This window comes from Mustela erminea, chromosome 18 (assembly GCF_009829155.1).
Source record: "Mustela erminea isolate mMusErm1 chromosome 18, mMusErm1.Pri, whole genome shotgun sequence".
NCBI lineage: Eukaryota > Metazoa > Chordata > Mammalia > Carnivora > Mustelidae > Mustela > Mustela erminea.
Window position 1 is genome coordinate 44,638,326 of NC_045631.1, and position 26,521 is coordinate 44,664,846.

The 26,521-nt window shown below is 53.8% G+C and overlaps 1 protein-coding gene and 1 long non-coding RNA gene across 2 annotated transcripts; one reads left to right on the forward strand and one right to left on the reverse strand.

Annotated features, from left to right (window-relative positions):
- The first annotated feature begins 4,542 nt into the window (after positions 1–4,542).
- Positions 4,543–11,133, forward strand: LOC116577860. The gene is made up of 3 exons (XR_004280640.1): positions 4,543–4,616; positions 9,522–9,690; positions 10,949–11,133. It is a non-coding gene; the product is annotated as an uncharacterized LOC116577860 (long non-coding RNA).
- Positions 4,609–26,067, reverse strand: WNT9B (Wnt family member 9B). The gene is made up of 4 exons (XM_032321608.1): positions 25,904–26,067; positions 8,728–8,984; positions 7,041–7,306; positions 4,609–6,199 (listed from the first exon to the last, which is right to left on the reverse strand). Exons 1-4 carry the CDS (start codon positions 25,981–25,983, stop codon positions 5,726–5,728), a joined length of 1,077 nt encoding a protein of 358 aa, XP_032177499.1. The 5' UTR covers positions 25,984–26,067; the 3' UTR covers positions 4,609–5,725.
- Positions 26,068–26,521: the final 454 nt, after the last annotated feature.

Consider the following 26,521-nt stretch of genomic DNA (forward strand, 5'->3'; position numbering starts at 1 on the left):
GGGTTCCCTGCTCAGCAGGGAGTCTGCTTCTCCCTCTCCCTCTGCCTCTTCCCCTGTTCATGCTCTATCCCTTCCTCAAATAAATAAATAGAATCTTTAAGAAAAAGGGCAGGGGTAACAATTCTTACCCTGCAGCGTGGATCGTGAAGATTAAAAGAAATACCAAGCGGAGTAAGGAAGAAGGGGAATCTCTTCCTTATAGAAGAATGCCAACTACAAAATAGGCGGGGAATGACAGAATTAGAAAATCACCATTTGCAATCAGCTTGGGCAAGGACATCAGGGGATGCTGGAAGTTTTGGGTAAAATGTTTGTTGGGCAGCAAGATATTGCCAGGCTGCAAATATCCCCCCACAGAGGAATCACAAATCACCTGGGTAAAAGGTCCGCCTCATATCAGAGGGATCTGGTGGAAACCACCTGACCCCAGCGATGAGACATAGCATCCCCGGTCTCGTTGACGAGCAAACATCCCCACGGCTCCTCATGGCCTGCACAGAGAAGAACGCCCATCACCCAAGGAGATTTCTTGCCAAAATGTTGGACCAGAATCTAGTCCTAAGGAAACAATCACAAACATCTCGATGGAGAGACATTCTACGAGACAGTTGGCCTAAACCCTTTAAAATACCAATGGGATGAAAACAAAGGCAGCGGGACTATTCTAGATCACAGGAGTGGGGGCGGGGGGCAGGAGAGGCATGACCACAAAACGCAAGGCCTAATTCTTAAGTGGATTCTGGATCTCTCTCTCTCTCTCACACACACACACGTTAGAAAGGACAGTTTGAGGGACAACTACAGAAGTTTGAATAGGGAGTGTGTGGCTGATAATATTGGGTCTTCTATATGATAATAGCCTTGTGGGTTTTTTGGAGAGTGTTCTTGTTCTTAGGAGATGTTTAACAAAGTGTTTGAGTGTCCTGGGGGTGTGCAGTGTTCTTACAAATGATTCAACAAAATCGGAAGAGAGAAGCAGGTCAGTGTCTTTAAAAGGGGGGGATACGGTATGCAGAATATCCACCTCATGATTGTCTCAGCAAGCAACGGTCCCCAGGGAGAGATGCCCTCACTGAGGGCCTGTTTGGGGACAGGTTTATGGGCAGGAGCAGACGGAGGGAGGCCAAAGGCAGTGTAGAGTAGAAAAAAATGTAGAGTTTGGAGGCAAAGACCTGGGTTCTGTGCTGTGTGACCTTTAGTGAGTCTCTTAACCATTTTGTGCCTCAGTTTCCTTATATGCAAAAAAGGGAAGAAAGGTGCCTGCCTTGGGAAGCTCAGGTGAGAAAACAGGTAAGAAGAAGTCTCTTGGAACACTGGAACCTGCTGTGTGGACACTTCCGTCACCGATTGGAACCAGCCAGCCCCGGGCCCCGAGGGATACGTTAGGACGGGCATGCACGTAGAGGCATGGGTGCCTTCACGGTTGGGCTGGACCACCATCTGGCTCCCTCTCCAGGGATCTGATGTGGATCACAGCAGGGCTGAAGAGTGGTGGGGGGTAGGGAGACGGGGAAGGCAGCTGCCAAGCCCTCTCTGTGGCCCTCTGCTCAATAAGGGGCCCGTCCCCCGTCAGGCCGCCAAACACAGTGGTGGTGAAGGCCATGCCCTTCCTGAAGCATACTGGGAAGGCAGTATGGCCAGAGAAAGGAACTCAGGGGCTCCCTCGTAAAAGGGCCCAAACCATTGCTCAGTTGGGCCTCTCATTTCCCCTCCTGGGCCCTAAGGCTCCTGCTTTGCATTATCTTGCCCCTCCCCAACCCCAACCTGCATTGCTGGCCTTGGGGTGAAGAGCTAGAAACACTGATCAAGTCCGGGAGGGGACCCAACCTCTAGCCTGGTCTGACTTAGCACATAACCTTGGCCGGCCACTTCCTTCCTCCAGGCCTCAGTTTATCCAGAATCCATAAAAGGGAGGGTGGCAGACCAGAGGGGGACCAAGCCACGCTTTGAAGGCCAGCAGATCTGACATCTCTGCTTCTTAGTGGCCTTTGGGAGCCTTTACTGGTTGTGTCCAATACGCAGCGTTATTGCAATAAATCAAGACAAAGTGGGTACAGATATCTGACGTGGAGTTTATTGTCTTTCTCCCCCCGTAGAGTGTCAGCCCCATGAGGTGGGGACTTGGTTTCGCTCGCTGCTACACCCCAGTGCCCAGAGAGGTGCCTGGAGCTCATTCAGGCCTCCCCCATGTGATCGCTGTTTGAGCGGATGGACGTCACGTGTGCTCAGTATACAAGAGCTCCCACTGGAATTCCAAAATGTGCTGAGACAAAAAGCACGTGAAGTTCATGGTTGTTGAGAGAGGAAAACTCTGGAAAACAAGAAATAATCTTTGGGGCTGGCATGGGTCTGCCTGTGGGCCTGCCAGGCGATGAAGGACACAGGGACACGGGGCTGATCTGGACAGGGGGAGGGAGACCATGTGCCCACAGGAGCCAGGCAGGAACATCCATGAATGAAGTGGACTGAGGTGGGGGTACTGGGCAAACTGGGAAACCACCCCCCCATGCGGTTTCTCTCCTAGGGCTCCCTCCCTGTCGCCGACTGTGACCAGGTAAGAATGCAGATCCTGTTGGCCAGCACGACTGCTTTCACAAGGCAAGCCCCAAACCGAATGGAAAACAATTCATTTTTAAGAGAAAACCACAAACGAGAGCGAACAAAACCCATCTCTGGCCCAGGAGGGGCTCTATGATGTGGCCCAATCCTCTTGAGCAGCCCCTGGGGTCCTTGCCTCCGCTTGGAGAGATGCTGATGTGTGTCCAGATCCGAAAGGCCACACACAACTGAAGAAGCAGCTACTTCCCTGGGCTCTTGGGCTCAATGTGTCTCCAGGCTTTGGGGCTCCTAGGCAAGTCAGCTCCCACAGTGCCTAACCCACGCAGAGTTTTAGTAAATACTTGTCGAACGGATGTCCTCAGTGTGACGTTGGGCACAGCCCTCCAGTTCTAAACCCTGTACAGTATGAGCCCCCTCTCCCCGCTCCAAACAATTCAGGGATTACAGGGGAAATCAAGCAGAATTAAAAGGAAAACAGTGTTTCTGAAAATCGGAAGTGCTTTACAAATGCAAAGTGTCATCGTTATTCTGAGCAGGACAGTGTCACTGGAGCAGAAGAGGGGCCTGGGACCCAGAAGAACAGAGAATTTACAAAACCTCCACAAGGAAGATCCAGACCGAGCCCACCAGGCCTCACGCACAGAGGGGATGCGTTCTGACCCGCACCAAGACAGGCTGATTGCAAGAAACTCCTAGACACCCCAACCTCCTGGGGAACAGCTCAGAGGGGGCCCCTGTCTGGTTGAGCGGTGTCTCCCCAGACAGAAGGCTTCTGACAGCACACACAGCCCCCACAGGTGCTGCCCATGAAATATAGAAATTATATAAATATTATACATAAATATTTTCTCGTATATCTTAGCTATATAAATTATTCTCTTTTGCCCTAAAAACTACATATGTGAGGTAGACAAAAAAAAAAAAAAAAAAATACCCTGTGAGCATTTCCCTTAAAGCTGTAGAATGAGGGGCCCCCACAAGGCTGAGGTGGACCTTGGGGGCGCCCAGAAGAGAAAGGGATGGAGAAAAAAGGGCTAGAAGAGACAGAGGGCTAGATGGGGGGCTTCCCCCACAGACCGAGGGCCCCTCAGAGCCCACACCCGTGCTATTGGCCTAGTTCGTCAGCGTTGGCGGCCAGCTTCGTCCTTGGTCCCTCAGAGTCTGCCTTTATCCTCCTGCAGCCCCAGCCAGCAGGGGGGTCGGGGTGCGGAGGGTCGGTTGGTGGATCAGGCCCTTTCTTCTTGTCTGGGAGCCCTCTGGGGCCTTATGCCGAGAGCTGGGGTCTCAGAGGAACAAGATGGATTGGGCTGCCCAAGAAACAGTCTCCACACAGTAGTGGGGGAGTGGAAGAACCCAGAAAACCAGCCCGCTCTCCTTTTTGCTCTTCTTGACAAGAGGTTGGGCCGGCTGCCTGGGCCAACGAGGTCAGTCCAGTGAGGGGGGCCTCTGGTAAGTTTGGCTTCTCCTCAGAATCTCTGCAGCCAGAGATCCTTCCAGCGTCCCACAGGCTGCCCTGACCCCCCAAAGCCAGGGAAGTTTCTCAGCCCGGGAGGTCCCAGAGAGCCCGGACCTTCTTGCTGGGCTCCCACTGGTGATTTCTGAGCCTTGGGCTGATTCTGAAGTTTCTGTTCAGCGGAGGGTCAGCAACTCCGGGTTCAGGGAAAAAGGAAGCTGACAGAGGGCGTGGCAGGGCCGGCAAAGCGGTCAAGGGCTTCCCGAAGGAGGTCACTTCCTCCCAGCTGGCCCTGGGCCCTGCTCTGGGGAAGCACTGAGCTTCCAGCGGAGTGACCCCGGCAAGGTCCTGGTTCTAAACCAGAGAGTGTGTGCTGCTAAACGGGAACCCTCCAGCCTGGCAGGTCCAAGGGGCCTGTGTGTGTGCACGCGCACGCGTGTGTGTTAGTGCGCGTGTGTTCCCACACACTCCCGCACACTCGAGCATGCGTACCTGGGTGTATGTACCAGTTACTGTCTCCTCCTCCCACACAGGACCTTGGTGGGTAGCACTGGAAATGTCCACAGGATCAGAGGAAATTAGCAAAGTCGTTTCTATTCCTCAGGTAAGAGCCAGAATGGGGGCCATCCGTGAGTGAAGGGGGCCCCCAAGGAACCAGGCTTAGCCAAGACGTTCCTGCGCCTGTAACTCCAGGGCAAAAGCTTAATTAGATGAGTAGCTATCAGAGTGGCAATGTTAAGCAGAGTCAGAACTCTTCTGGGTCACGGATGTCAGCTGTGTTGGGGCCTCACGGCACGGGTGGACCGCGGCCACAGGCAGTGGACCAAACCGGGCTTACGGGGAGGCTGAGAGACTGAACTCCCTGTGTCTCTGCCTCAGACCAAAGGCTGTCACCCTCTCCCGGGCTGGGACTAAAGTTTCCCCAGCCGGAACACAGGGGAGGGGTCACTGTCCCTCTGTCCAGCCTCGGTGCGCTAGCTGCACCCACCCGGGGACTGTGTGACCCCATCAGCCTCGCATCCACTAGGGCTCTTACCGAGCAAGGCTGGGTGGGTGAGGACAACTCAGCTTTCCAGGCAAGAATGAGACCTCAGTGAGCATTTTAAAAGCCAAGTCAAGGACACGGGACCCTGGGGCATGTATCTGGCTTTCTGCGAACAAACAGCCCCTCCCTCCCTGCCTCTCCCCTCAGCCTCTAACGTGGCAAAACCCCCCAGGGGTAGAGCTGCATGGCCCCCAGGGCTCACTGTGACCTGAGCAAGGCCAGGAGGACCGATCCCGGCCAGACTCCAGCGGACACTGCCTCCCCGTGCCCCGCTGGCCCAGAAGCTCGCCTCCCAACCTCTTGCTTGGCTCTAGGCCACTCACCGGAGGCATGGAGAGAGCAGGATGTCACCCCGCTAAAAAACCTCCGCCCTGGCCTCTTCTTGGTCTCCCTTCTTCCGCCCGACACCTCCTTTCCGACTCAGCGCTCCTGCTCTAAAAGGCTGGGGCCCTCCGTGCTGGAGTCCTCCCTCCCCCCAGAGCCTCTCTCCTTGGAGTGTCGAGGGAGGGAAAGGTGGCTGAGCCCGGCCAAGAGAGGAGGCGTGCGCAAGGGCACGTGCCTCAGGGAGTGTCTGCCTGCCCTGTGTCCCTGCCTGGGGGGGTTGCTCACAGTGGCCGAGCGCCCAGTGGGGTCCTGGCAGCACCCCCGGGGCACCCCGGGCAGCAGGCCTAGTGCTTGCAGGTGTATATCAGCTCCTCCCGCACGCACTGCTGGCACTCCACGTAGCAACACCACTGCACCTGGCAGTGGCAGGAGAAGGCCACCAGGCGGCTCTGGGTGTCGTAGCCCCGCCCGCAGCACAGGCTGCTGCAGCTGGCCTCCCGGGAACACACCCGGCCCGCCGTGCCCGGTGAGTACTTGCTGGGCCGGCAGAAACTGGGTGAGTCTTCCATGTAGACCAGGTCCCCGGGCCGTGGGGCCAGGCCCTTGGTGGGGCTGCCCGGCCGGGCGGGGGCCCACAGCTGCAGGCGGCCCAAGGCCTCGTTGGTGGCACTGGACACCTTGACGGCAGAGTCATAGCGCAGCTTGAGTGCCTGGCCTGTCTCGCGGAAGGGGGAGAGCTGCTTCCAGCAGGTGCGCACGGCGCAGGAGCCTGACACGCCGTGGCACTTACACGTGGTCCTGAGGCCACTCTTCACGGCCTGCCAGGAGAGACAGAGTTGCGGCTGTGGCCAGGGGCCCGGAGCCCACAGCGCCAGCCCTCCCCCAGAGCGTAGACCCCGGCAGGGATGTGGCAGCAGGATGGGCAAGAGACAGCGGAAGGGGGCAAATAGGACCCGAGCTAACCCATGTGCCACCTTTGTGCAAACTAGCTCAAGGCCACCCTTCTGCTGGGCCACTGTGCCTTGGGGAGAGCAGTATGGGCCAGATCTCAGCCCCTGCCCCTTCCCTTGGCCCAGAGTCCTTGTGGCGTACACAGCTTGCACAACCGAACGCAGCATACCTACACAGAGTCAAGCAGTGAGGACACAGAAGTCAGTGTCCTCAAGAACTGGAAGCCGGGCCTCTCTCAGCCTCTAACCCTGATAGACTCAGAAACTTTTTACCCTCCGGTCTCCCACTGCTGTGTGCCTCTCTGCTAAGCCCCTTCCCTTCTCTGGGCCTCCTCCGTCTTTCCATCTGTAGGATGGAGGACATGGGGGTGTTGCACCAGATCAAAGTTTTCAAACTACATTGGCTTCTAGCACGTCCAGGAAGGCCTGTCCTGGGAATGGAGACCCTTCTCCAAACCTGTTTGGGCCTCATCAGGGCCCAGTCCCAAGCCTGGCTCCCACCTCCTGCTTAGCCCACAATGGTGCCCAGGACCCTTCCCTCCTTCCTGGCACCCGGTAAGGGCATGCTGGTGGAAGGAATGGGGCTCCCGCGGGGACAGCTGCGTGTGCGCTGAGGGGCCTGCTGCAGACCTGGCCGGCTGCACGGGCACTCGGGCGGGGGCAGGGGCAGGGGCAGGGGCAGGGCTCTGGCTCCAGGCAACATGCTCACCTTGATGCCCACGTGGGTGTTGTGAGCATCCGCCCGGGCCCGCAGGTCTTTGCTTCCTCTCTTGGGCCCCAGGAAGTTGCTCAGGAACTTGGTGCTGTACTTGAGGTTGTCACCGCACACGCCCCACTGCCAGGCCTGCCGGCTCTCCAGGCCCGGGGAATCGTCACAGGTGCAGCGCTCCATGCGGCCGGCGCTGCAGGCCCGGGCCAGGGTGTGGGTGAGGGCGGCCGAGGACACCGCGTACAGGAAGGCCGTCTCCTTGAAACCTGGGCCAGGCACCCGGGGGGGTCCCGGAGGGAGAAGGAGAGTGGGCTCAGAGGCTGCCCTTTGCCCTCTGAGAGCAGAAGAGGATGGTGGGGGTGCCACGATGAGCCTGAGGAGGGCCGTGTGGACCTGAGGACATGGCTTGGGGCAGCCTCCTGTCGCCTGTCCCTTAGGCTCCAGCTGCAGGCTGCCCTTTCCATAGAACGTTCTGATTCACTGTGGAGTATATGCCTGATTCCCAGGGCAGCAGACAGCGCTTATTTCCTCTAGAGGAGGACATGAAGATGCAAAGAGAGGTGACTTGGGCACCTGTTGAGGGGCAGAGCTGAGGCCAAACCATTGACCTTGACTCCAAGTCAAGGTGTGGGCAGACTGGACCAACCCATTTCTGAGGTCCCTGATCCCCTAAGTGTTGTGGGCATCAGGATGCCGCTTAAATGTCACTCTCGGCTACCTGCTTGAGCAGCAGACCCACTGAGAAGTGACTTGCGGTCTCCTGCCTGACGTGTTCAGGACTAATCACCCCACCCCCTGCCAGGAACATTGCTACTCCCATACTCTTGCAGGGGCATAGCCCAAACCCAGCCGCCCTCTGCCTGCACTCCAGGGTCCCTGGGTGCCGGTAACTGTGGTGGGAAAGTAGCATCAGCTCCATCCCGGGCCCTCCCCAGCCGTGGAGAGCAGCTGGCCTATAGGAGGGGCCTGGCTCCTCCTATAGACCATACTGCCTTTTTCTAAACAGCCCCTGCTGCTTGGCGACAGAGTCACACACCACCGACCTCCTTCCCCCTGGGGCTATATGCTCTCTGAGGCCAGTGGGGTGGGTTCAGCTCTGTGCTTCCAGCATCCAGCCCAGTGGCCTCCGGCTTGCTGCGAGCCTCACCAGATGCTTAGTGAATGAAGTGTTGAGGGACGCAGGGAGCGGGGAAGAAGGTGGGGTGTGAATGGAAGGAGAGGAGGGACCGATGGACCGATGGATGCGATGAACAAAGTCACGGGTGAATGAAGGAACACATGAATTTGGCCCGTCTCAGGTTATTTGGTCCACTGTTACCCGCCCTCCATCCTTACGCGTTCTTGCCCCGTGTTCGCGTGTGTGTGAGTGTGCGCATGCGTGCAGGAGGCTGAGGGAGGGGACTGGGGGGACCACCCGTCTCATCTGTGGACTCCTCCTCAGTCCAGGAATAGGCTGTGCCTCCTATGCTCCCGGGTCCCCCCTGCTCCCCTACTCGTCCCAAACCGAGGGAAAAGGCAAAGCCTCGTTAACTCCCGAGTCTTCTCCTGGGGACTATGCTAGGTTCACGAGGGCAGCGTGGCCGGGCGTGGGGGGCAGGAAGGGGCCTCCTCCCCAGCCACCCTCCTCCCCAGCAGTCCTCCCCCCACAGTCGTCTCCCCCCATCCCCACCCCAGCCCTTCCCCCTACCTCTCTTGAGCAGGCCCGTCCTCCCCTCCAGGCTGCAGTTCCAGCGCTCGTGTCGGAACTGGAACTGGCACTCGAGCAGGCTGAGGTGGGCAGCGTCCTGCAGGGTCTCGGCCAGGCCGGGCTCCCTCCTGCAGAGCTGCTTCTGCCGCCGGGACAGCTTCAGCAGGTCGCACTGCTTCAGGTGGGCCCCACCCTGTGCGGGGGCCTCGGCGGTGCCCAGCCCTGGGAAGGGCGTCAGGACCTCCCGCCCAGTCAGGCTAGGGGGGAGCGAGAGAGGGAGACAGTGACCCTTGGGGGTTCTGATGGGAGAAGGCGGTAGGGAGGACAGGGGACAAGCAAAGGGGAAGCAGGCTCTCTCAGGGGGCTTCATTTGTTCCCTGCTGGGTGGTGGGCCAGCCCCATGCACTTATGAGCCCAACTTTAGAGTAGGAAACCCAAGTGCTTGGAATAAGATCTTGTGCCCAAGTTTTCCAGATGCCAACGACTCTGTTCTTAGTCATTCCATTTCCCAAACATGCCCAATCATAAAACTCATCTGGGTGCTTATTAAAAATATAGATGCCCACGATCCACATTCGGCAATCCCGATCCTATTGGTCTGGAGGGCAGCCTTGGGATCTGTATTCACCATGTACCTTGTGCAATGTCCCCGGTTAGGGACATTTGGGAAATACTGCATAGAGTATTGGCTGCCGCCTAGAGGGGAGAGCCACGTTTCTTGGAGGGGGCAGGCAGACATAGGGAGATGCAGGGCAAACACTCCGCAATTTCCCTGATACCCTTCTCTCCCTCAGGTTATATAATACGGCTCCCCAGGTAATCCTGTGCCCGCCCAACCTGTTTCCACAATTCCCAGCTAGATCTTCAACCTTCTGACCACTCAGTGCCTGTTACAAAGAGATGCGTAGGGAGTACCTGGATGGAAGGAAAGAAGAAAGGAAGGACAGATGAACTGACAGATGGGTGGGTGAATTTCCATCATGTCATCCCCTCCAGACTTCCTGTTCTACTATATCTGAAGTCTGTGGATTCTGAAGTCAGGCTGCCACTTCCTAGCCCTGTCACCTTGAAGCCTTGGTTTTTCTCCTCCAGGATCCCTTCCCTCTCCTGGGGCTGCTGGGAGGATTATACCTCCCAGCAAAAGTACCAAACATGGTGCCTGGGACACATTGGTCCACCTTTCCGCTGGCTGGAGTATGTCAAAATTCTTTCCTCTCACAAGATGCTTTATTCTTTAATCTGGGCAGATCGTCCCTTTGTCCAGATAAGGAAATAAGGTTTTATGGAGAGGCAGGTACTGGCCTGAGCCATAACACAGATGAGCAGCAAGGGAGGAACTACTATTAGAGTTCACCTTCCCTCTCCCCAGCAGCCCTCTGTCCTGTCCCCTGCTGGCCCTCAGCATGGGTAGAATATCCGCTGTTCCAGGAGAGGTCCACTCCCCCTGGAGCCGAGGACACGGCTCTCCTGTTTGGAGCCACCTGACCCAGCCTGGACATCTGGCTGGATGCCACACTGCCCCAGGGAGAGTATGGGTTCTGGCCAGGCCCCAGGTGCCCCCAGAAAATGCCAGTAGATTCTAAATCCATCAGATGCAGCCAACCCAGTGTGGAGCCTATCTCCGAAACCTCTGAGCAGAGACAGATGCTATCAGGCTCCTCCTGGCCCAGCCTGGCCCTAGGCTCCTCTGCTAGACAGGGTGAGGGCCAGGACCTGTTAATCATTAATCTGGGGGCAAATGGGTAAATTTCCGGTCCACCAGGTCTACACCCAAGCCCCTCCCTGCAGCCTGGCAGGAAACCCTTAGAGCCTGACCCTTGGCAGGCAGGTCCAGATGTCAGCTCTCGCTGAGGAGGCCCCACCCTGCCTGGCTTCCAGTAGGAAGGGCGCAAAGGGAATGGGAGCCAATGAGTCCCGCAAATGTTCCCCTCCCCACAGCAGGTGCTGGTGTGAGGGAAAACTCTGCTCACGCCCATCCTGCGTTTCAGAAATTGGGACCTCCCTCATAGCAGCTGGTGGACAGTTGAGAGAACAGGCAGGGAGTGATGGGAATTGGGACCAATGGGGTTGCATATCCCTCCAGGTCTGTCTCAGAGGCCATCCCAAGAATAATAGCTAAGATTATTATATCATTAGAGCTACATCTTATACTTTCTGTTATATAATTTAGATCATCTCTATCAGGTTTTGAATCCTTATTACTAAGACCTTTAAATTGCAGGTACCTGCTGAGTTGGCTGCCCACTGGTTGTTCCTGTCTGCCTGGTTACCCTGTGGCTGACCATTTGGAACCATGTGACCTGCTGTTCCAACCTTGTGATTGGACCAATGAGGATCACATGACTCAAGCTGGGCCAATCAGTTCTTTCTCTGGGAATTTGGAATTTGAATTAAGTTGCGCATACAGTTGGTTTTTTTCTTCCTTTCTTTCTTCCTTTTTTTCTTTCTTTGGGTGATTGGGCTTGTCACTCAGGAGATAAAAAGAAGAACCTAGTCCAGAGAGAGAGAGCGAAACAATGAACCAAACACATGGAGAGAAGCAGAGGTGAGAGTGGAGGGGAGAATTTGGGGAGCTTTTCAGCCCCAGCCACAGAGTCTTCTTGGGGGCAGCTGTATTCTTGCCCTCTACACTCCTGTCTCTAGTACAGTGTTAAGGCTTGAAGTGGTTGTCTAACGAAGGGTGCTCTCACTGATTATGACCTCTGGACAGCGGTGAAGGACCAGCACGCCCCATCCTGAACCTGGGAGACAGGCTCAACAAATACCCTCTCTCCCAACCATTCGCCCCTATTTTTTTTTAATTTCGTGTAATAGACCCTGTGATTGATGGCCCCAGAAAAAGTCCAGTATAAAGTCGGTTAATTTTATTAGCAGTAATGACACTTAGTAGCGATTAATGGTCAGGAAAGGCAGCCAACCGCATAGAGGCCTCGGGCCACACTGGGCCCTGGTCTGCCCAGGGCTGCTCTCAGAGAAGACTCCCCTGGGACCGCCTGAGGAACCCCCTCAAGGCCTGCGAAGACAGCTGCGGGATCTTCCAGGACCCAATTTCCTTTTTCTTGATTTCCTATGTTGTGGCTGGGATCAAATTTCCTTTGAGGAAATAGTGCCATGACATCAAATTTAGAAAACCCCTTATTCCCTCAAATGGTGTTAGTCAGCTAACAGACCCCTCCCGTAGTATCTGCCAGGGAAGCCTTCTTCCCGGACCTCAGAAGAATTCTAGCCATCGCGGCTTCCCCAACCATTTTAGGGTCTGTGGGCCTGATCCCCTCCCCTTGAAGAACCCACATGCCCTGGCACTCCAGGCCTGAGAACCCCACCCCCCCCAGCCTCTCTGCAAAATCTTAATTGCCCACATGTCAGTTGGGCCCCGTGGGGGTGAGATGTACACCTGGAAAAGATCAAGTGAGCTTCATCAGTCATACAAATCCAGACAAAATTTGGAGTTTTCGAAAAGACACAGTCCTGCGGTCAGGTCAGACGCTCTCCACCGAACAAGTAGCCAGGGTTCTGAGCTCAGGAGCAGGGAAGGAACACTCTGTGAAAGTTTCTAGTTGCTCTTCTGGGCTGTGGGATGAGTTCCTCCAGGGTTCTGCCTGACTCAAGGGCTCCTGGGCCATCTGGGTTCATGCCACCCCCCAGCAGGCTCTATTTGCTTCGGCCCAGCACGTCTCCCCCTTTCCTGCTTCCAGCGGGGCTTCCCCACACTGACTTCCAGCCCCTCTTTTCCTTGACAAAAGCAACAATCGCATGTGATCAGCTCCATTCTCCTCCCTTCTTTGCCTCCAGCCTGTGATCCTCTGCTCTCTGCACCCTCAGACCAAGGCCTTAGTTTAATAACAAGACCATTCATCCTCACCCCTACACAGCAAGACGTCTCTGGCTTTGACTCCAGCCCCGGCTGTTCCCTGGGCCACCTTGTCTCCTCCCAGGGTGGGAAAAGTCAAGGCTGCCCCTCAGGACTTCACCTCACATACACCCCTACCCCCCCCCCCCATCTCCTCTGCCCGTTCCAGGCTCTTCCTGCCCATCCACAGTTTGGGCTGAAGTTGCCCCACCTGGGATGACCCCGAAGGAAGGAAAAGAAGGTTCTCCCAGGATTTGGAGCAGGTGTCCTAGGAGGCTGCTTTGGTTTACCTTCAATAGGACCCCAGTCATCACCAAGCCCCAGAGAGAAAATGGAGCTCACCTTGCACTAATCACCCACCACCTGCTGGAGTAGGGGACCCCAGGGTCTCAGACCCCCAAAGCTGTTCTGGCCTGGGTAGTCTGGTCCCAGGTCTGCCCTCACTCACTGGTGACGTTGGGAATGTCAACTCTTTTGCTGAACTCATTCCATCTAACAAATACACACTGGCTAGCGGGAGAGCATGATGGGATCAGACTGCCCGGGTTCAAATCCCGCCTCCACCTCTTACTAGCCAAAGCACCTCGGGCACCTTGGACAAAGCACTTCTCTGTACCTCACCTATAAAATGCAGGTCACCACAGCACCTACCTCGCAGGACTATCTGGAGGATTAAATGAGTCAGCACTTGCACGGGGCTTAGAACAGTGCCTGACACATAGTAAGCTCCAGAGACGTGTCCTTCCCCAGCACTCACTCTGCCAGGTGCCATGTTGGCCTCGAGGACACACTCCTGCCCCTCAGTTTTTGGTCTAGAAGGAACTTGGTTGGACTCAGCAGTACTCCAGATTCTCCCAAGGCCCCAGGAAGCAGAAGAGAGGCTGAGGTGAGAACCTGACCTTGGTCTAGGCTGGCCTAGGATGGCCAGCCTCATCCTACCTGTAGTAAGAGTCCTGAGGGGTGGGAAGGAGGTAGGAGGAAGGTCCCCAGAGCACTTCTGGCTGGTTGGGGTAGGGTGGGGGGGGGGAGGGGGCGGAGACCAGGCAGGTGTAGTGCATTTCCCATCACTTGGGGGCAACTCAGGCGCTGTTCTCCCCCGCCACTCCCTCTTGTTTCTGCTTGAGAAGGTCTGATGGTTCCAGAAGAGGTCACCACCAGGATGTGGGTGAGTGAGTGGGTGGGTGGTGTAGGACAAGCCTGGTGGTTCCCAGGGCACCAGGTAATGCCAGCCTGTCTAGACCCTTAGCTGGAGGGGCCAGGAGCTGTGCCTGGCACCAGGGACCATGCCAACTGTGGGCAGCTGCCTGGGAACCAGGAAAGCCTTGCCCTGCCTGGAGCACTGGCCTTGGACCTGGAAAAACCCCATTAGATGCTCCCGATAAGAGGCTTCCGCTGCACGGCCATTTGCATGGTAAGTGCTCCTTTGTGCTTTCATCTCAAACATCTCGGTGCACCTCACAGCCCTCACTAAATCCCCCTACACATCCACCCAGCCCACCCCCTCCCAGGGCTCTCCACCACCCATCTCTTCCCAGCAGGGAGAGTTGCCGAGGGCCGTGCCTGGCCCTGGAAGAGAGAGCATTTGGCTCCTCTGCAGAGAGGGGGTACCCTCAACACCGACTCCAAGCTTCTCTCCCCACTTTCTGTCATGCCGAGAAGCCCCCAGCATACCCTGGTGAGGAGCGCACATTCCCTCCATCCCTCAGACTCCTTTCTCCTCTCCTGGATTCCGTGTCAACCTCATGCCTCCTCCAAGACCACGTCCTCAATGAGCAGCCTGGCCGAGTCGCCCACCAGTTGTCATATTCTACCTCTACTCCTTTTTTTTTTTTTTAAGATGATTTATTTATTTCTTTATTTGAGAGATGGAGAGAATGAGCAGGGCCAAGGGCAGAGGGAGAGGAGGGGAGAAGCAGGCTTTCCAAAACAGGGAACCTGACGTGGGGCTCGATCCCAGGACTCTGGGATCACGACCTGAACTGAAGGCAGATGCTTAACCGACTAAGCCACCCAGGCACCCGCCTCCCCCACTCCTCCAAGCTCCAGCCCCCTTCACTCACCCCTTCACTTAAATATAAATATCAACGACTTTATTGAGGGTCAGCTTCAGGCCAGGTCTACCCACGGAAGACTGAAAGACACAAAAGATCACTCACTACCTCCCTGTCGCAGGTCCCCCTCAGCCCCTCCTGGCTCTACCTCCCTTTTCGTCTCCAGCTCTTAAGTTCAGAACTCCATGAACCTACCTTGAGGACCGAATCTGGGCACCACCTCCCCCCTAGAGCCCATCCCCAGAGCCTCATGCCCCGCCCCAGCACTGCCCTGGCTCCCAGAGAAAAGAGCCCAGCTGTGGGCTTTGTCTCTCCCAGAACAGCTCCACTTCCTGTCTGCAGCCGCTGAGGATGGCATCTCGGCAGACGTGTGCTCACAGCTAAGTGGGCAGCAAGCAGCCCGCTCAGCAAGCACGCTTTGCATCTCAACAGTCTCGGTATTTTGAGCTTGGCTGGTGCAACATCTGCAGAGGAAATGTTTCCCCCTCCTCCTTCCTGTCTCATTCCCTCTCCACTCAAGCTCAGGCAGAAGCCCGTGAGGGGAAGCCTTCATCCCCAGCACACATGGATCGGGTGGCGCAGTGGCCACTGAGGGTCCCCGTGTGCAGGGGGCTCCCTCATCTCTAGAGGCCTGAGATTAGGAACATCTCCCCCAGCTCCCTGGCTGGGTCCCAATGCACACCACTTGAAGCATTATATTTTAAGGCTGAAGAAGACCTTTAAGATCACCCAGGCCAGAGGTTTTTGCCCTGATAGCTCCTGAGAGGTATTCCAGAGGTTTCTGGGGGCAAGCGGGAGGGCAAGGGGTTTGCCAAGGGTGCAGGTCTCTGCTTTGACCTGTCTGGTGCCCTGGGAGTTCATGTAGTATTTATTGCCTAAGGTGACCCGCTGAGTTAGTGGCGGGACAGAGATGGGATTCCTCATTGTTTCTGTCATGCGTGGTGGATTCTGCTTTCAGTTTCACTGCAGCACTTCAGGGAAGTAAAATCAGCACCACCACAGCAAAGGTCCAGGATGAAAGAACACAAGACGGGTAGGTATGAAAGGAAGGCAATCTGGTCAGGACTCCTCTGGGCTCCTGGGCAGCTAAAGGGAGAGAAGTATGCTTTGTTTAAAAGACTGCTTTTTCCTGGTCTAAAACTCAGCTTCTTTTTGGCTAAAAATTAGAAATAAAGCTTAACGAAGTGACCTGCTTCTTCATACTAAAGTGTGAGAGTCTGATACAATATTAGCGCCTGAGAACCTACTTTGCTAGATAGAAGGAAGATCATAGGAGAGGATCTAGGATCATGAAGAAACTGAAGAGGAAGGGGAAGCTTAGAGCAAGGATGGGGTGGGTAGAGAAAAGAGTGGCTAGAAGCCTTAAGACAAGCTTCCCCAGCTTCTTGGGTTCACAAGCCCAGCCCTGACCCAGGGGAGGAGTAGTTTAAGGGATACAGGGTGGGGACTGCAGGAAAAGGCAAGTAGTCACTAAGAATGTCTCTTCTTGTGGTGGCCAACACTCCCTTCTGGTTGTGCCCCAACCTTGAAACCCTGGCTCCTAGGCTGGGTAACTTCGACCAAGTTATTGAACCGTATGTAGTACGTTGACCAACTAGCCAGCTGGGCAGGCTCTGGAGTGGTCAGCCTCTTCCCCACCGGTGGGCAGGCAGGCTCAGGCTAAGCTGGGGGCCCTGGAAGAACCAGGCCCCTGGAGAACGCCCTGTGTGTGATCCTTGTGTGATGAGGGTAGTTCACTGTTGGTGGCTTCTCTGGGCAGAGATGTCCCAAGCTATCTGTTCTATTTGTCCTCCTCCAGGGCCCAGAGGTGGTCCACACCGCCACACCTCGTCTCTCAGCTCCAAGGACAGCAAGAGCTTCCCAACCTGGTGAAGGAGCCACGTCCTGAATGTGCCTAGGGAACACCTGAGTGGTCAGGACGGCCCTCAGAGAAGAAGCTCTAAGGGGCTTCTTCTTTGGGAATATAGCAGCACACACACACCCCCCCCCACTACCACCAACACCACAGCAGGACCAGGACATCTTTCCACCTTGGAATGTCCTGCGCTCAGAGCCAGGTGCGGCTGTAGCAGAGGGTCCATCCCCTCGGGCCGTCGTTTTGGTTTTTCGTTTTTTTTTTTTTCCTTTTTCTTTGCATTCTCTCATTTTTTCAGATATAACATCCTTAGTTTTGTGTGGTTGACACTCTTTTCTTCCTCCTCAGAGCTGCACAGACTCTCCAAGTAGCCTGTAAGCCCCTGGCAGAGGTCCTGGTTTCTCTTACCCTGAAGTCTGCTGTCCCTAGCTCAGATTCTCCACCCCAAGCACATACTCCTCAGACACCTGCTGGCGCCCCCACCCCAGGCCCATTTCCACACCCCGCCTCCCTGCTCTCTCACTCCCAACCTGCAGGGGCCACCCTGACCCGACCTTCGCAAGTTCGGCCCTGCGGGCTCTGGGAGGCGTGGCTCTGGAGGGGTGGGCCTGAGGCCACGCCCTCCCGGGCCCTCCGACCCTGACCACTGGCCCGTGCTCTCCCCAGGGCCTGATCGGGGCTCTCAGTCAGACCCTGACACGGCCGGCCGCCGGCTCAGCCCCTGTGGGGACTGGGAGAGCCAGGTCTGTTCCCTCCCGACCTCAGTTCCTTGGGACAAGCAGTGCCAGGCAACTGAAGCCTCCCTTTGATATCCAGTGAGGACCCGACAAGAACTTGGCCCGAAAGTCTTTCTTTAAACCTCAGCTTGCACAACTTCTAGTGGTGACACGTGCTGAAAATTTACCCCAGGTTCACAGACCTTCCTTCACAATTCCAGCTCTAGGAAGCGCAACCACTAAAGATTTTTATGCAGTTATGGTGAATTCCTACCGTAGCAAGTCCTGACCTGAACCCAGATGTGAACAGTTTATGGTCTGACCGTTTATCCCCACATGTAGATGTTTTCCTGCAAAAATAATAAAGTGTCTGATTATGGGGTGCTGCCCTACACATGGTATACACATTATATTACCCTTCTAAAATTCACAAATTCTTGAATTCTGAAATGACCTGGCAGTAAAGCGAATGTAACTATCAAGAAAGCTCTGCTCTTGCCCTAAAACCAGTCTCTTTAGAATTTCCAGGACTCTGGGGGGTGCCTGGCTGGCTCAGTGGGTAAAGAATGTGACTCTTGATCTCCAGGTAGTGAGTTCAAGCCCCACGTTGGGTGTAGTGCTTATTTAAAAAAAAAAAAAAAAAAAATTCCAGGACTCTGAACATGGTGGTTTAAACCTATTCTTGCTCTTTGAGACTCTCCACCCTTCCTCTTTGGTCCTCATCTCTCCAGTGAGGGGGCTTGAGGCAGCTGTCCTACCCCCCAATTCATCCTGGCTGCCACCAGGATTCCCACAGAAGGCCAGTTGTGGCTGACTTCTAGAATCCGACAGAGGCAAGTCTCTGCTCTCTGCTTTGTTTCTACTTCCTATCCTGACAAGCGGCCAGGTCATAACAAAGCAGTGTGTGCTCGAGAAGCAAGAGCAAGCAGGAGATGGAAGAGCAAATACGATGGGGCAGAGGGAGATGCTGGGGGAGAGGAAGGGCCCACGAGAGGGAGAGGGGCTGCCCACCTAGACATTCACTGTGGACCACGAAGCAGTGTTACCGACTGTAGGGGGCTCAGCCAACAACAGGGCCCCAAGACCCTTGCCTAAAGGGAGCTATGCATGAATCAAAGACATCAGCACCTGAAAAGAATGGGTAGCAAAGCAAGTGTTTAAGACCAGCAGTGCAAGAGACGGCTAGGTCATATGCCAGGGGAAGGATGTGGGTGAGAGACGGGAGGGCTCAAGGGTCAGAGCTGCCCCCAGGGGTGGGGCACAGAGGCAGCAGGAGGCGGGAATGATGACAAGGTTGGCTCTGGATGCTGACAGGCCAGAATTCAAACTTCAGTGTTGCCAAGACCCGCTGGGTGACTTTGGGCAAGGCACTTGGCCTCTCTGAGCTTTTTCCCCATTCACCTGTATAAAGAAAATTCTACCAGCACCTACCGCCTGGGATGTCACCATGGATTAATGAGATCATGCACATAAAATGCTGAGCATGGAAAGGATTTGAATTATACAGTGACGGGGGCAAAAATGAAGAGAGAAAAAAACATGGGACATCGAAGATGCTCCTAACTTGGGAGGCTCTAAGGCCAGATCATTAGATTTCTTGAACTCTTAATACATGGATAGCATTTCAGCAGTTTATATGCACTTATTTAACTATAACAACCCTACAGGTTAAGGATTAGCCCATTTTAATAGATGAGAAAACTGAGGTTGGAGCAGTTAACCGACTTGGGGCGCCTGGTGGCTCAGTTGGTTCAGTGGCTGCCTTCGGCTCAGGTCATGATCCCAGGGTCCTGGGATCAAGTCCCACAGTGGGCTCCCTGTTCAGCGAGGAGTCTGCTTCTCCCTCTCCCTCTGTTGCCCCCCCTGCTCGTGCTCTCTCTCTCTCTCAAATAAATAAATAAAATCTTAAGAAAAAAAAAAAGAATAGTTAACTGACTTGCCTTGAGTCACATTAATAAATGGTTGGATGGAAGATCTGAGCTCAAGCTATGTGACTCTAAGTCCAGTGCTCCTTACACTGTAGCAGGGCCTCAGGCCACCTCTTCCCTGCTTACGGTGATGCTAGGGTGGGGTCACCCTCAGAGCACCTGGCCCACCTCCTCCTGAGCCCAACTTCTACCTGAGCACATAATCCTAAAGGCACCTGGACCTCTGGGGCTTACAGGATTCCAGCCCCGGAGTCCCCCTGCTTGCCTGCTCTCCTTAGCCTTCGAAAATCCATCACTCTCCATGAGGAGGCTGATTTGACCCTGAGCCCAACTACAGAGCCCAACTCCTCCTCAGGGGTGGGGGTTACAGCTCAGCCAGGGACAAGCCGGCCTAAATTCCTTCCCCAAACACAATGATTCTTATCAGTGATGTTTGGCTTTCAATCCACCACCCCAAAGCAGTAAAATTTCTTTTACCCTTTCCTCCCTCCAACGCTGTTTTTGTTGGGACCCAATCAATTTCTTTAAAAAAGTGTATTTAAGTCAAATCAATACCATCCAAATACAAAAAACACTTAGGAATGTTTTTCAATATGTGTACAGCCTATACGCTGAAAATTACAAAGCATTGCTGAAAGAAATTTTAAAAGCCCTAAATAAAGAAGATATGCCTGTTTATAAAGTAGATTCAATATTGTTGGAATGTCGAGCTTCTAATAAACTGACTTACAGATTCAAGGCAGTCCCAAACAAAACCCCAGCAGACTTTCCTATAGATATTGATAAGCTGATTCTAAAATTTATGTGGAAATATAAAGGACCTAGACTAGCCAAAAGAACCTTTTAAAAAGATTTATTTACTTATGTATTTATCTTAGAGAGGAAGATGGGGGGGACAGAGGCAGAGAAAGAGGGGGAAAGAGAGTCCTGAAGCAGACTTCCTGCTGAGCATGGAGTCCAGTGCAGGGCTCTATCCCAGGACCCTGAGATCATGGCTCAGCTGAAATCAAGAGTCACACAATTAACCAACTGAGCCACCTGGGGGGCCCCAAAACAATTTTGAAAGAAAAAAAGGGGGGTACTTAGAGTTCTTGGTTTCAAGTCTACTATAGCTACTATAATCCAGACTATATGGTATTGGTATAAGGATAAACATATAGGTAAATGGAACAGAATAAAGAGTCCAGAAATAGAATCTCAAATGTTGATTCAATTAATTTGCAACAAAAATGGCAACAGAGAAAGGACCATCTTTTCAGCAAATGGTGCTGGAACAAGTGGATGTCCACATGGAAAACAATAAACTTTGACCCTGACCTTAGACAATTCACATAAATTAACTCAAAAGGAACAAGTAGACCTAAGTGCAAAAGCTAAAACTATAAAGTTTCTGGAAGAAAACATAAGAGGAGATCTTTACAGCCTCTGAGTAGACCGAGATTTCTTGGGTAGGACACAAAAAAGAATAAACCATACAAGAAGTTGTAAACTGTACTTCATCAAAATTAAAAACTTCTGTTCTTCATAAGATTCCAATAAGAAAATTAAAAGGCAAAGGGTGCCTGGGTGGCCCAGTTTTCAAGTGTCTGCCTTCGGCTCGGGTCATGATCCCAGGGTCCTGGGATGGAGCCCCATATCAGGCTCTCTGCTCGGTGGGAAGCCTGCTTCTCCCTCTCCTACTCCCCCTGCTTGTGTTTCCTCTCTTGCTATGTCTCCCTCTGTCAAATAAATAGACAATTAATTTAAAGAAAAGAAAATTAAAGGGCAAGCCAAAGATACGGATGAAATATTGCCAATACTTTCTGACAAAGGACCTGGATCCAAAATATACAAAGAACACTTACAACTCAACAAAAGAAGAAGAACCTGATGAAAAAAATATATTCAGATGACTAACATGCAGGTGCAAAAATGTTCAACACATGGAGTGCCTGTGTGGTAAAAAGTCAGTTAAAAGTCCTGGTTTGGGCTCAGGTCCTGATCTCAGGATCATGAAATGGATAGAACCCCACATCAGGCTCTGCACTCAGCACACCATCTGCTTGAGATTCTCTCTCTGCCCCTCCTGATCATGCTCTCTCTTTCTCTCAAATAAATCTTTTAAAAAAGTGTTCAATATGCTATTCATTAGTGTGAAAATGCAAATTAAGACCACAATGAGATATCAAAACATATCCACTAAAATGGCTGAAAATTATGACCGCCAGTCATTGACAAGAGTACGGAGAAATTGGAACTCTCAAACATCATTCATTGCCTAAAATGGTACAATCACTTTGGAATATTATTTGACTGTTTCTTATGAAATTAAACATAGGCATTCCATATGCTCCAACAGTCAGGTCCTAGGTATTTATCCAAGAGAAATAAAAACATAAGTCCACTATGTACATGTACACAAATGCTTATATGAAGCTTTATTTGGAATAGCTCCAGGGGCGCCTGGGTGGCTCAGTCATTAAGCATCTGCCTTTGGCTCAGGTCATGATCTCAGGGTCCTGGGATCAAGTCCTGCACTCTCCCACTCCCTCTGCTTGTGTTCCCTCTCTCGTTGTGTCCTCTCTCAAATAAATAAACAATCTTAAAAGAAAAAAAAATGGAATAGTTCCAAACTGGAAACAATCCAGATGTCTATCAGCTGGTAAATGAAGAAACACATTATGCTATGTCCATACAGTGGAATACTACTCAGCAGTAAAAAGGAATGTCATACTAATAGGACATACTAATACTAAACATACTAAAGAACATACTAATGTATGTCATAATGTGGATGAATCTTAAAAACATTATTTTGAGGGGTGCCTGGGTGGCTCAGTGGGTTAAAGCCTCTGCCTTTGGCCCAGGTCATAATCCCAGGATCCTAAATTCGAGCCCCACATCAGGCTCTCTGCTCTATGAGGAGCCTGCTTCCTCCTCTCTCTCTCTCTGTCTCTCTCTCTCTCTCTCTCTGTTTCTCTGCCTACTTGTGATCTCTGTCAAATAAATTTAAAAAATAAAATAAAAAATTAAAAAAATTAAAAAGTCTAAAAAGACAACAACATTATTTTGAGCAAAACAATTAAGACACAAAAGGCCATGTACCAGATGATTCCATTAATGCGCACTTCTACAATGGGCCAAACTAATGTATAAAGACAGAAGGCAGAGAAGTGATGATCCGAGGCCGGTTGGGGAGGGCTGACTGCAAAGGAGCACAGGGATCCTTTGGGCTCATGGAAGTGTTCCATGCAGTAATTATGGTGGTGTTTACACAAGGCTATGCATTTGTTAAAACCTGAACTGTGCACTTGGAATGCATGCATTTTACTGCATGTAATGTTGATCAGAGAAAACACAGCAGGTTGAGTTTTGCTTTCTTCATGATGATGCCACCTCCATGTGCCAAGAAGATGGTCAGAGCCCCAGCAACCACCAGAAGTGAGCCCGTGCAGGCACCCGTCAGGCTGCTTTTCATCCATCATTTCAGCGAAGCCTCGCATCTCTTTAAGATAGGTGTTACCATCACCGAAAGCTCAGCAAGGTTAAGACCTTTGCCTGAAGCCACATAGCTAGCAAGACAAAAGGCCAGGATTTAAATTCAGATCTAGCTGAGTCTAAAGACTGCTTTCATAAACTTTTCCTTACCCTCTGTAGAGAGGAAAGGAACCTAACCAGTGCAGAGGTCACACGTTTTAAAAGCATCCCCAAAGTCTATCAGGATTTACAAAGCTGTATCCACAGGAAGGACTTGGGAGTTATCAAACCCATCGGGATGACTTAAAGACTGGATCGGGGGACAAGGGCTGTCATGGGCTCTACTTGTCACATAATACAGTGCATGTTCATTTATAAAACACCACACCAGGCCTCCCAAGCATCCAAGCCAGAACACGAGTTGTTGAGCAATCTGAGATTTTCAGGCCAGGATCAGCCTATTAGAATTAGGGAAACTTAGGACCTCCAGGTGCTATAGACCTATACAAGTAACCAAGCAGGGGAGGGGGCCACCCTCTCCCTTGCCCCCCTCCCCCGGCTTTACCCTCTGTAGCTCCTTGTAACTGCTTCTGCCCTGGATGATCACACAGCATTTGCTCTGCTGACTATTCCCTGGAGGGCAGAGAGCCCAGACTGGGGGCAGAATCTGGTTTCTGTCCTGCCTCTCCCACTGATTTGCTATGTGGCATAGGGTAAATCTCTGAATGTTTCTGATCCTTGGTTTCCTTTGGGGAACTATTTACCCCATCCTATAAACCCCAAGAATGACTCTGGGGATCAGAAGAGAGAGGGGCTGTATGATTTGTAAACGGCAATTCTGAATTAGGTCATTATCAGCAACACCAGAATTCAGCTCTGGGTTGCTGGCTTACTGCGGTTTGGGGATGATGGCTGCTTCATTTGAAAAATGGGAATAATCATACACGACCCACTTGAAACAGGGGGGTGGGCCAGAAATGCTTCAGGGCATGTCCGACTCTTAGGTCTATGATTCTGTGATTCCAAAGACCCCCAGAATATTGGTCTCGCCTCCTCTCCTGGTGTTTGAGCTTTCTTTTATCAAATGCCCAAACATTCCATCTTATAACTGGAAATGATACTTGAAGTGCGAATGACCCAGAGAAAGGAGAAACACATTTCCTCCCGTTCTCACTATAGTGTGGATGATTGATACCAGATTCCTTCCAGAGGGCAAATTCTAATGAGAAGCTGGAGAATCTGGCCTACCTGAGTCCCATTAGCGCTTTCTCAATGAGAACTCAGGCTGAATCCTGTCCATTCTCTGAGTCTAAATACATAAGAGCCCAAGGCCCCAGTTTAACTTATTCTCCAAGTATTTGTGTCCCCACCCACGCCCCGGCTCACAAGCCTCAAATTCTACCCCTGTGCGCTGCCACAAATTCCTTTCCCTTCCAACCACACCAGCCGGGATGGTCCAGGCCTTCTGGAGCCCCTCTCTTCTCACTCCATCTGGCCTTGACCCCATCCCCAACCCCAAAACCCAAACAAAGAATTATGGAAACGAGCTGATGTCCAAAAGGATGCAGGTGCATTTGTTCTCTTTGCTCTCCATCCAGCTCAGACACCCCTGTCAGGGCTGGGATACCAAGCTACTATACCTCATCTCCTCACTGATAATAATAACTGGCATTAGCTGAGCATTCACTATGTGCTAGATGCTATACTAAGCGGTTTCCAGGCACTAACCCATATAACGTCTATATGAAATTGGCACTACCATCCTCATTTTACAGATGAGAAATTGAGACACAGAGAGGTTAAGTGACTTGGCCAAGAGCAAGGGCTAGCAAGTAGCTGGGTTGGGCATTGTACCCGAAGTCTGTGCCCTAGCCATTGTATCCTGCCTGCTGAGACAGCAGCAGTGCCTCCAAGCCTGAAATCATTGTCAAGCAAACACGTTTGCGCACTGCTCTCCAGGTGGAAACAGAGGCTCGGTTCTATCAAGTTCAGCTCTGTCTTTGTACAAAAAGGTCACTGAGGTCCAGAGGCTGCTCTTCCCCTGTCACCAGCAAGCTGAGCTCAGAGCTAGGGTCTGGGCTGACCTGCCTACACCACCCCCACCCCACCCCCTTATATATCAGGAGAGGCCACTGCTCACAGCCAAGGCACGTTTTCAACCAGGGTCATGACCCGGAAATTAGCCCACAGCCCTTAGTTCTGCCTGTGCGGGGACTTCTCAGATCCTTACTCCCCTCCCTGGCAGGTCCTTAAGAACAGTCTCTGGCAGGTCACTGGCTTGATGTGTTTTCTTGCCTTTGCTTTAGTCAGACTGTGAACCTCAGTGAAGATCACACAAAAAAATGACAAGATGAAAGTAACAGCCTGTACTTATTTGGAGCAAGCGTTAGGTGGAGGTCATGTGAGTGCCTTCGCACCCACGACCCCACCTCCCACCCAGGTCCCTAAGTCAGAGGAGGAGGGTCAGAGAAGGAGGGACAAGTGCCCTGTAACTCAGTGCACTGCGTTCACTCCCTGCTCCTCCCGCTCTCCCCTCCTAGTGTCTCCCCAACTCTGAGCCTCCTTTTCCAATCATGTACCCCTCCTCCCTTCTCACTCTTGGTCATTCACCCCATAATTCACCCGACGCCAAGTCTGAGACTTGGCTGGGCTTCCCTAGCGGAAGATTCCCTTCCGCATCTCCAGTTCACACCCCCCACCCGCGCGCAGGTCCGCATTCCCCCGGCATCCACGCGATCCCCGCCCCCAGCCGGGGCAACAACCCACCCCGCCCAGCCACCCAGCCCACAGGGTCTCCGTTCCGCAGAGGGATGGCAGGGGGTGGAGAGAGAGCCCGGGCGAGGGCTGCGGCTGGACGGAGACCAGGTTACGAGCTGACAGGGCACGGAGTGAGGATCCTGAGAGGGCATCGGAGCGCGGGAGGGACGCCTGGACCAGCAGGGACTGGGCGCGCCGCGGATGGGGCCAGGGTCCGAAACGTGCCCAGTGTCCGGGAGCTCGCGCCGGGGTCCGAAGCCCGGCGGAGTGGGCGGGATGAGGTCTCCGGCAGGGCGGGGTGGGAAGGGCGGTGGCGAAGAGGGCCGAGAGTGGGACACCAGACGGGGCGATCGGTGCCGGAGCTGGGGAAGTCAGAGACGGAGCTCGAGACGCGAACTCTGACAGCGAGCCGGGACTGGGGCCCGCCGGGGCCTAAGGTCTGAGTTCGAGGTCCCGTCGCGGCCGGGGCCAGCGGAGGGGAAAAGTTGTCCCTGTTCTATCTAGCCGGAGGAGGGGAGGCAGGCTGGCCGGGGACGCGGGCCGGGGGCGCGGCGGGCACTGACCCGAAGTAGGCAGCGGCGGCGGCGGCGGGCAGCGCCAGCAGGCAGAGCGAGGCCAGGGCCAGCGCGGGCGGGGGGCGCATGGTGCCGGCGGCGCGGCGCCCTGTCGCATCTCCTCGAGCAGCTCAGCGCTCGCAGCGCCGCCACCAGCAGCCAGTGGGGCTTTAAAGCCGGGCGGGGCTGAGCGGGGGTGGGGGAGGGAGCGCCGCTGGCGGCACCCCCGCGGGCGGTGAGCCCCCCGCCCCATTGGCCCTGCCGGTCTCGCCCCGCCCCGTCGCGGGTGGAGCCTCCGCCTAGGGCCCGCCCCCGCCCCGCCCCGCCCCCCGTTTGAGCTTCCCACCCGCCCCAGGTGAGACCTCACCTGAGGCGGCGCCCGCCCGGGGCGCGCGGGCCGAACGTGAAGGTCCCCAGGCCTGGAGAGGCGGGAAGAGGGGTCCGAGGAGGATTCCAGGGAGTCTCTGCATCTCCCGGCGGGGTAGAGGGACGCGCAAGATTCTCTCCCCCTAGGTACGCAGGTGGAGGGCTCAGAAATAGGGAGTCCCCTGGAGTCTGCGGAGAGACCGCGTCGTGTCCGCTCTCCTGCGCGGCGGGTGTGGGTCCCTCTGCCCAGTCCTGGGACTC

Bases quoted from the DNA above. Each gene is read 5' to 3' on its own strand.
- WNT9B (XM_032321608.1), bottom strand. From the start codon at position 25,983: ATGCGCCCCCCGCCCGCGCTGGCCCTGGCCTCGCTCTGCCTGCTGGCG. The intron at 8,985-25,903 runs GTCAGTGCCCGC...GCTCCCCCCTAG, and splicing joins GCCGCCGCTGCCTACTTCGG to CCTGACTGGGCGGGAGGTCC. The intron at 6,200-7,040 runs GTGAGCATGTTG...CTCTCCTGGCAG, and splicing joins ACACCCACGTGGGCATCAAG to GCCGTGAAGAGTGGCCTCAG.